Source organism: Protopterus annectens, chromosome 16.part0 (genome assembly GCF_019279795.1).
Source record: "Protopterus annectens isolate FY-2018-M chromosome 16.part0, PAN1.0, whole genome shotgun sequence".
NCBI classification, from domain to species: domain Eukaryota; kingdom Metazoa; phylum Chordata; order Ceratodontiformes; family Protopteridae; genus Protopterus; species Protopterus annectens.
Window position 1 is genome coordinate 246,806,725 of NC_056750.1, and position 10,668 is coordinate 246,817,392.

The following is a 10,668-nucleotide window of genomic DNA, read 5'->3' on the forward strand; positions in this document are numbered from 1 at the left end:
CATTGGTGCAACTGGTAGAGTCACATTATCAGCATGCCTTTCCTAGAATGCCTCCAGAGAACAACTGGCCCATAACATCAGCCATCTTGATTACTAGGATTGTTGCCCTTTGGACTGGCCTATCTGCTAACCATACAAGGAGCCTACCTTCCTGTGGTATTGTCATTACCCATTCCTTGTTCATTGCCCAGTTCTTCTTATCACCAGCTGTCCACCCTCTGTAATAGTCTATCCACTGATCTCTCCTATTTTTGTCTGTGCCACCCCCGTCTGTTTCTTTGTTCCATATTTGTCTGACTGTCATTGCTACCTGCCATTTTATTATATCCTACTCACAGCCATTCATCCATCCTTGCCTTCCCCTTCTTTTATGGAAATTACAAAAGGGAGCTTTATCCCTGTAAAAAAAAAAATACCCTTCCTTCCCCTGTCATTTATGTCTGGGGGTTACCCTTATATGTTTATTTCTGATCGTTGTTTTTCTGTCTGTTCCATTTCTTTCTATTTATATGTAAAACAGAATTGCTACCTTGTTGTTTTTACCCACATTGATCTTTTTGTTAGCTGTTGTCCTCAGCTGCACTGCCCTTGTGGTGACCAGCCACTACCTGCAGGTATAAGTCACTGCATTGTACAAAGATCACAGATTGACTGTAGTATGCTAACGTGCCTCCGCTCAGATTTCCTTCATTTCTGCTATGCACACCGCTGTAGTGTGGCAACTGCTACCATTGGTGGCTTAGTGCTGTTCATGTTATATTACTGGTTAACCTCTATTTTCTTTTCTGGTCCTTTGGTATCTAGGTGGTATCCTTGCCTTCTACATATCTAATTAGCTTAATAGCACTTTTTGCAGTGACATCCATGAAGATTAGTGCTTTGCAGGCATGCCGCACTTGTCTATAATCGCAGTTAATAAAATATGAACTGCATTTGGAGGTTTTTATATATATCTTGAGATGTTTACACTAGAGAAAAATTGTATCCCTAGATTTACAGGTTAATGTGATGCCACCAAAATGTAGTAGTTTGGCTGCTGAGTTTTTAGTCATACGTTTTCTTCTCCTGTACCTGATAATCAACAGTCCATTCACCTCCTTGCCCACTTGTTCTCCTGTCACACACACGCAATGAACAAGTCTTTTCTCATTCATTCTCTTTTTGCCTGCCTGGGAGGAGAGCAAGGGTCTATATCAGATTGCCAAAGTTTTAATACTTAGAATCACTACAGTTCTAAGTTTTAAAACTTCGAATTCCTATAAAAATATTTTTAAAAGACAAACAAAAGGGTGTAAGCAGGGGGGCAGGCCCCTCTGCACCCCCCTGCTACTTAAATATTCCAACTCCAAGATCGCACTACAGTGTAGGAAATGGAAATCTTCTGTTTCTGCACTGTATCGCACTGAAGTGCGATCTCGGAGTTGGTATATTTAAGTAGCGGGGGGGAGGGGTGGGTTCAGAGGGGCTCCCCCCCCCCCCCGGTTACACCCTTTTGTTTGTCTTTTAAAAATTATTTTTGTAGGAATTCAAAGTTTTAAGACTTTGATCACTAAAGTTCGATCTTTAGTGATACGAAGTAGTAAATCTTTGACAATCTGATATAGACCAGAGAGCTATCAGAGAAAGGAATGACATCCGAGCAGTCATAGGGGTTTTAATATTGGCCTTCATTTCCAATTCTTCCCTGTACAGCAGTTGATGAGCAGAGCTCCAGTACCAAGCACTTTAGCTTGCATGCTTCCTCACATCAGCACAAGCAAACACTGCATGGAAGATTTCCACACATCATAGCCCTTATGCTTCTTTTCTGAAACTTCTCTTAACACCCAAGCAGCAAACCTTACTGCTTCCCTCCCCTCTGGATGGGTAAGGCAGTGCTGTATGCATATTCTCACCTTCTGCCTTAGACTTCTTCAGAGTTTTGTTCACTAATTAGTTCCAGGTTGTTTGGGATACAGTCGGGGCTTAATCCCTTTGTTCCACAGAGGTGGCATCTGTTGCCATTTTCTTTTGAATGTTTAAGTGATTAAGTGGACTGATCCTTGTATCTTTTTAACCATAACCCAGCCCATAGCATCAAAATCTATTAACCAGTCAGTTATGTCTTTTCACTTACACAAAACCCTTATTTGGACATGTATCAACATCTTTTAATGAGGTTTAAAAGCAGTTAATCACAATAGCTTTTCACTTGGCCAAATATGCTTTCAATGATTTTTTTTTCCTTTTAGGAAGGAGGGAGTAAAATTTTGAGTTTTACTTTTTTTAACATGTTTATTGAATTATCACTTAAGATATTAGGAAAAGTGCATTTATATAAAAGAAAATAAACCATGTTAACATGAAACTAAAAGAAAGGCGCAGTAGAGGAACAAAAAAACCTTTATTGGATTAGCGCTTTTGCTCTTAATATTAAGAGGACTTAATCAGAGTAAATAAAAACATAAAAGAGCACTCTTTTTATAACAGGCAAACTCATGTGTAATAGTAGTTTGAACCATAAGTAACATTTCTAACCAAATTGATGAAATTGGGTTGAACCAACGAAACATGGGATGCACTGGTAAAAGAAATCTAAAAGTGTACAATCCATACAATTCGTAGTAAACATTAAAAAAGCAAAGTATTAAAAATAAAAAAACAACGCAGGCAGAGCTCCAGGTTCACAAACAGTCTTTTAATAAAAACATGCAAGCACTTTCACCAAATGCTTCTTCAGGGGTGACATAAAAACTGAGTACCTAAGGCACCATATTTAACTATTAACCTAAGGTCACATGACCAAACGAATTCCAACTTAAAGGTACACGTCCTAAAATTCATTCAAAAACCATTTAAAAATATATATAAAAAACTAATACACCAAGTATATATCTATGAAAATATATAAAACTTACATCATTCTGAGGGCAAATACACATGTATTAAATCACAAAGATAGCATGGAAATAAAAACATATATACATATATCTATAGAAGTATGTGAAACAACCACATACACATCATGCTAATGTATTTGAACATGAAGGTAGCATATGATGTATAGCTAGCCACTCATTTCCTTCATAGTGGTCTGGCTTTCAAAATAGGTCTTAGTGGTATACAATCATTCAAGCCATACCCTGCATTCGCTCTCAACCTAATAATCCATTGAGCTTCCATTTCTTCTGTTCTTAATCTCATATCCCCTCCTCTCTTGTTACCATAATTCATTCCTATAAATAAAAAATCAAAACTGTATGTACTGTCTGTGTTGGCAACATGTTTGGCTAACTCATTAAACATGCTTTTCTTGCCTATATGATATACACGTTCCCTAATCCAATATTTTAGTATCCTGTCAGTCTTCCCGACGTAGAATTTACTGCATACCCTACATACAGTCAAATATATCACATGAGTACTAGTACAGGTAGCCTTGATCTTAAAGCTAAACTGTTCTCCTGTATCTGGATGGAAAAAGATGGAACTATCATTTGATATGTGGACAAAAGGAACACTTCCTACAGGGAGTAGTTATTCCATGTATAACTGATGTATTAGTATCCCTTGCACCACAAAGGCATCTCTTCAAGGACTTTTTATTTCTGAAAATAAACTGAGGTGTTGAATCCAAATATTTACTGGCTTGCTCATTAGTCATTAAAATATTCCATATTTTTCTAGTAATGCTAACTAGTATAGCGACTAATATTATTTGAATAACAGAATGACGCTCTTAAATTGTTGTTATATCTCCTTCTCAACTTATAACTACTGTCATCCTGTGTGCGTTCAGAGAAATGAGGTTTAGCTCTTGTACCTCTCATATTTACCACCTTTTCTACATTCCTCCCTATCATATCTACATCATACCCTCTATGCATCAGCTCAGTGCTAGTAGTATCAAGCTGTTGTTGAAAGTCTTGTTCACTCACATTGAGTCCAGAGACTCTGTATAGCTGATTTTGAACTACATTCGTAAAAATATACTGTGGATGCATATTTTTTCTGCTAAGCAGATGATTCCCTCTGCATTCTTTTCTATGAATTCTAGTCCCAAGCAAGTTCCTGTCATCCCTAAAAATGGTCACATCTAGAAAATCAACATTCGTAAGAGACCATTTTACAGTGAATGTCAAAAAATTAGTAGATTAGGGAACATGTATATCATGTAGGCAAGAAAAGCATGTTTAATGCTTTAGCCAAGCATGTTGCCAACACAGACAGTACACACAGTTTTGTTTTTTTTAGTTATAGGAATGAATTATGGTAACGAGAGGAGGGGATATGAGATTAAGAACAGAATAAATGGAAGCTCAGTGGATTATTAGGTTGAGAGCGAATGCAGGACATGGCTTGAATGATTGTATACCACTAAGACCTGTTTTGAAAGCCAGACCACTACGAAGGAAATGAGTGGCTAGCTATACATCTAATGCTACCTTCATGTTCAAATACATTAACATGATGTGTATGTGGATGTTTCATATACTTCTATAGATATACATACATACATACATATATATATATATATATATATATATATATATATATATATATATATATATGTGTGTGTATATATATATATATATATATATTTATATATATGTATATATATATGTTTTTATTTTCATGCTATCTTTGTGATTTAATACATGTGTATTTGCCCTTAAAATGATGCATGTTTTATATATTTTCATGGATATATACTTGGTGTATTAATTATATGCGTGTGTGTATGTATATATATATATATATATATATATATATATATATATATATATATTTTTTTTTTTTAAATGTTTTTTGAATGAATTTTAGGACGTGTACCTTTAAGTTGGAATTCGTTTTGTCATATGACCTTAGGTTCATAGTTAAATATGGTGCCTTAGGTACTCAGTTTTTATGTCACACCTGAAGAAGCATTTTGTGAAAGTGCTTGTGTGTTTTTATTAAGACTGTTCATGAACCTGGAGCTCTGCCTGCATCGTTTTTTTGTTATAGGATTCCTGCTTTTCTGCACCAGAGGTACCTGGCGAGTAGCGGCCGTTGTTTTTTCAAAGTATTAAAAATGTTGTAAGGATTGAATAAATAATAAACATTAGAAAAACTGAAATGCTAACACGATCAAGGGTTAAGCTCTTAGTCGAATAAAGTTTTTTTTTTTTTCGTTCTTCTCCTGTGCCTTTTGTTTTCATTTTTAGTTTCTTGTTTTTTGTGTTTTGTGGGTACTGTTCATTTATGCTGTGTTTATGGATAGGTGTGGATACAATGGCCAGTCAGGAGATCATTTTGAGCACTCCTATTGACACATTATATAGAGATTTAACCTATGTTTTGCAGTAGATCACTAAATGTGTCCCTAACCCTATGGAGCAAGATGACGGTTTGGCAAATTGTCAGCCAGGTTTACATATTAGATCTAGTATGGCTAGCTTTTTTGGCCTTCCAAACTTTGGGTCTTTCAGGGAAAACCCGAGATGGAATGCGTTTTTACACAGTTTAGATGCTTGGTTAAGTTTTTCTAATTTCAACACCTTCGTTCATGTTGACAACAAACCTTCTGGCTCTTTGGCTTCTCCTTGAAGGTGTTTGAGTCTAAATTAATGAAATATAGAAATTTGCAATTTGATGATTTCTTTTGGGCAGAATATATGTTTTAAATGGATACCCCATGGTCTACGACTTTGGAAATTGCCGCTGTGCTTAGAAGCACATTCTATTTTACATTATGAACTGCTTGAACTGTTTGATTATACTGGATGTTAGCTCATGCGGTAGATAATTTGTGCTCGTTGTCCTTGATAATCAAAGTTGGACAATGAGATTAAGGCCCTCAACTCTAAATTTGAGAAAAATCTGTTGTTTCCTTCAGTCCATACAGATTACTCTGATATTTTTGTTAAAATTGATAGAGCTAATTTTTGGAACAACTAGTTCAAACAGAAGAAACTTTTCAGGGATAAAATTGCCAGAAGTAGGGTCTGTATCTGGGGTGAACAATCATGTTTTTCTGGAACCCCATCTTGTGAGAAGATCGGAGAGGATAGCCAGCAAGGGGAATTCATTGATTCAGACACACTGGAAGGTAATGATTTCTATATTTTTAGCTTTAGTAACCTTGTCTTCACAGTTGGTCATTATGACCTACCGAGTCAAGTTTTCTCTTTTGTGCAGCAATTTAGAACTGACATTGCCAAAACCCTTATTCAGTTAAAGTCCTACACTTGTATATATCGATTTTATGTTTATTTTTTGGAAACTTGGACTGTGACCCTTCTTCCTTTTGTTTTTGTGTGTGTACAGCCCCTTTAGTTGGTATTTTTGATGTTCTTTGTGAACAGCAAATTAGATCAGTTTGTGCCAATTTGTCTGCGCTGGAGAAACTAGCCTTGGCTGAACTGGTTTCCAACAATAATATTCGGATTAGGAAACCTGACAAAGGTGGTGGAATTGTTATCATGAACAACCTGGAATACTCGACCAGAATGCTAGACATTTTTAAACAAACACTGACATTTATGCTAGAGTGTCTAGGAACAAGATGTTCATTGCTTATCCCAAAATTGACTTGTCGATTATTTGATTTGCTCTTCTAAGGCATTATCACCAAACAGTTATATGATTTTTTTTTATCAGTTGCCCACCCTGTTGTTCCTTCTATTTTTGGCATCCCGAAAATTCATAAGAATGCTTTTGACCCCTCCACTATAACCTATAGTTGCTGCTGGTCATTCCAAGACTTTACCTTTAGCTATATTTGTTGATGAACAATGCAAAAAGCTTGTGAACATTGTGCCCGATGTACTTCATGACTCCTGGCATTTGTTAAACAATTTTAATACTATAGGCTTTGACAAGTATTTGTTGTTTGTTACTATTGACATAATCAATTTATTTTTTGTTATAACTCATGGCACTGGGTTGGAATGCTTTTAGAGATTGTGTATGAGCTGCCTTTGACAACAATGAAGTCTTGGTTATTTATCCTTGACCTTTTGGAGTTAGTTTTGAGAGGAAATTTTGTTTATTTTGAGGGATAATTCTTCCGTTAGATTTCTGGAGTAGCGATTGGGGTCACGTGTGCCCCAGTTTATGCTAATTTCATCTTAGCATGTTGGGAGAGGCATTTTGTGTTTCCTATTGAATTTTCTAAATTATTTTTATGCCTATTTCATATACCTTGTCAACATTATCTTTGGCAGGGTGAAGTGGATTATTTGTTAAAGTTTGCTGACTATTTACATACATCCATCAACTTTTTTGAAATTTCCTTATTTTGATGTTGACAAGATCAACTATTTGGATGTCATAATAGGAAAGGATGCACACAGAACAAATCCATCTCCATAATTTTTTGTAAAAATATGTTTTCTAACTTGTATTTACATTATGACAGTTGTCAACAGTCTTACCAAAAAAAAAGTATTGTTAAAGGACAAATGCATTTGGCTAGACTTGGCAGTGGTTCACAGGCTACTAGTGGAGGAATTAGAGTTTTTGACATCAGTGTTGAATGTCAGAGGATATCCCCAGTGGCTTTTAGTCAGGGTGAGGAATTAAATTTTGTAAAGTAGATCTACAAAATTTAGACCCATTTTAGGCAAACCTCCAGCTGAAGACTTGGTTTTAAAGAATACAACATCTGGGACACCTAGCCATAGATTTACCTTGCAACAAAGATTCATTCATCATTAATGATATCACTAGAAAAACATGATATCTTTTATTTTTTAGTGATTTAAAAGAAAAAAATGGTGAGACCCCTGTGTTCTTCTTTAGCAAAGGTAGAAGTATTAAGAATTTACTTGAAAATGGCAAAAAATTGTGATTTTTGCCAGTTTTATCTACAGGATGAGTAGAATGTCAAAATATGGAGAGATGCAAGCATTTTAAGTTTTTAAGTGACTTTCCCTATATGAGTATTGAAGGGTACAACAGACCTATTTCATATCCAGGACACTGTAACTGTGAGAGAAATGAGGGTGGTTTATCTGGCTATGTGCATTACATTTCCTGTTCAGTCTTTTATGTTCGGAAATCCATCATGAGACTTTTGATGGGATTTATGACCACTTTTGTAATATAAAGAAGAAGAAAAAATAGTAATTCCTTGTACCAACATTCAGCTAAATGCAAGAATTTCAAGAGGTTTTTATTTTTCATTGACAGGATGGGCTTGTTGGTAAGAGTGGGTGATTTGGAGCCCAATTTGGAATACAAGGAGCTTGTTTGGTAATTGAAGTTAAACGCTTGTAAGGATCCTGTGAGCACACTTCTGTTTCCAGTGTGCTCAGACTAAAGGCATTACGTATATGATTTTTAATTTGATTTTTTATTTTTCAGTATGGTGGTTCTATTTCAATATACTTTACTCTATTATTGATGTTAGTGGGCTACTTTATCATATGGGTGAGATTTTTTTGCAGTGACATCCATTTGTGATCTGAGCTTGTGTAATTAATTTACTTTTGGTTTATGTAATAGGGTTATCATTTCAGTTTTTCTCTTTGTTGTTTATTCAACCCTTAAAACATTTTTAATACTTTGGGTTTTTTTTTAACGTTTATTGTAATTTGTATGGATTGTATACTTCTGAATTTTTTTTACCAGAGCATCCCACGTTTGGTTAGTTCAATCCAGTTACATCAGTTTGGCGAAAGTCATTACTTATTGGTTTAAACTACTATTGCACTTGAGTTTGCCTGGTATAAAAAAGTGTTGTTTTTTTTTGTTTTTGTTTTTTTTCTTACATTTTTATTTACTTTGATAAAGTCCTGTTAATGTTAAGGGTGAAAGTGCATAGTAAAATGTTTTTTATTCCTGTCCCGCACCTTTATTTTTCATTTTAGTTTCTTGGTTTGTGTGCTTCGTCTTTACAGGTAGTTTAAACCATATTAACATGTTCTCAGTTAGACATTTTACATCACATAAATTTTTATACAATTATTATCAAGCCAGCATTACTTAAATTGCTCAATTTATGCCTTCCAGAAACCTCACTCTTCCTCCAAGACATTAGACTACATGTATTGTTCCAAAAAATTTTCATTTTTTTTCCATGTTATTTACTCCTACCCTTAAGATCTCACTTCCAGTTCATTTATCTCTGTTAACAATATTCATTACTTCAGATATAGTTTTTGACTTTGATTTCCATTTTCTAGTAATTGCTTTTTTTGGCAGCCACCAGAATTAAACTTAACATGGCCTTACTATATCTAGGCAATTCAGGTCTTGTATCTCATTTCAAAAAATCATTTCCTTTGTTCCACCCATTTGCTCACCCAATATTTCTGACAGAGTACTCTGTATGGGATTTTTCCACATTTTACTTTTATGAACAGCTGTATGATTTACTTTGCTCTGAAATAGAGACGCTTTAGTAAACCGGTTGTCTAAGCATCTTCTACAGAGATGAACTACATTACTGTAGTTTGCATTTCTTCTCTACTGACTTTAATATTTGTAATGTTTTCTTCCTTCAGGATCATGTGGAAAGATTGGGATGGAACCCGCCAGGTTTGCAAGGCCCTGATGGTGCTCAAATTTTACAGACTGTTAGTTGACTTTGATAGCCACCTTGATGACATCAGGAGAGACTGGGCCAATGAAGATATTAATAATAAAATATTGGAACTAACTTGTTCAGTCAATGGACATGCATGACAGGTGAGAGAGGATGCAGAACCAGTGAAAAGAGAGGATTGGCTGACTATCTGTACCGTACGACTCTGGCTGATTTGAAACCAGCATGATCCTCTGGTATGGTGTGATGTGGTATTGACTCACAGTAATTATAGCTTCTCAACAGCTTTTTAGAAACAACAACATGAATGTCTAGCTGATGAGAAGTTCTTGCAGGCTGTGCTGGTCTCTATGTGTTGTGGATGTTTCTGGATGAAATACTACATGCAAAGCGAGGGAGTGATTCTACCATCTAGCATTGACACAGGAATATGTTAGCCTTTATATAGAGTGCATTGAATGTAATTAATTTACACTAAAGTTTGAGCATGCAGCTGTCAATGTCTCATATTAGAAGCTGTGATACTTCACAAGGAAAAACTGCAGAATGAGATCAGTGCCACACTGATGTCTCTGTAGGGAAGCTCTGTTGTAATAATGTTTCTCGGTTTTATTTATTAACTTCGGTTTCCTTTTTTGATAGCTGGCTTACATATTAATGTATCCAGTTTCACATCTATGAATAGTGGTTTATCAAAAACGGACTGTGAATGTATGGTAAAGCTTTTTGTTTGCCTCTGAATCATTAACAGTATTTAATAAACTGTTTTTTCCCAAAAGCTTTCATTTTGGTTGTGTGAACTGACATAAGTTCATAGGGCATTCCTCAACATGTAGTCCGGGAAACCATTGAAGGGCATAGCCCATTTTCTTAGTTGTCTAGGGGCACTGTCTGGTTACGTGACTTCAGAGTTACAGTGCATGTAGGAATCAAACCCTGGGCCACAGGATGCAGCTTGTTAACAGCTTGTAGCCATAATCCTGTGTGCTAAGTACCAGAAATAAAAATCCACCTTTCTGGTATCCATTCATTCTTTTTTTTAGCTGGAGATTGATAATTGTAGCTGCTTGTTGTAATGCCTGTTGCATATTGCTTTATCTGAACCTTTTTCCCATGCCAGAAGGAGCTGTTTGTTCACACAACATCTATGGATTTCA

The 10,668-nt window shown here is 35.6% G+C and overlaps 1 protein-coding gene across 4 annotated transcripts in view; it reads left to right on the forward strand.

The window, feature by feature from the left end:
* The window catches only part of EMC9 (ER membrane protein complex subunit 9), a 233,946-nt gene extending 223,657 nt beyond the window's left edge, over positions 1-10,289 (forward strand). For all 4 annotated transcript variants that reach the window (XM_044058750.1, XM_044058751.1, XM_044058749.1 and 1 more), the window contains one exon: positions 9,471-10,289. In XM_044058750.1, coding sequence (XP_043914685.1) covers positions 9,471-9,651 — 181 coding nt within the window. In that variant the 3' untranslated portion in view covers positions 9,652-10,289. The remainder of the gene's footprint in view (positions 1-9,470) is intronic.
* The last annotated feature ends 379 nt before the right edge of the window (positions 10,290-10,668 follow it).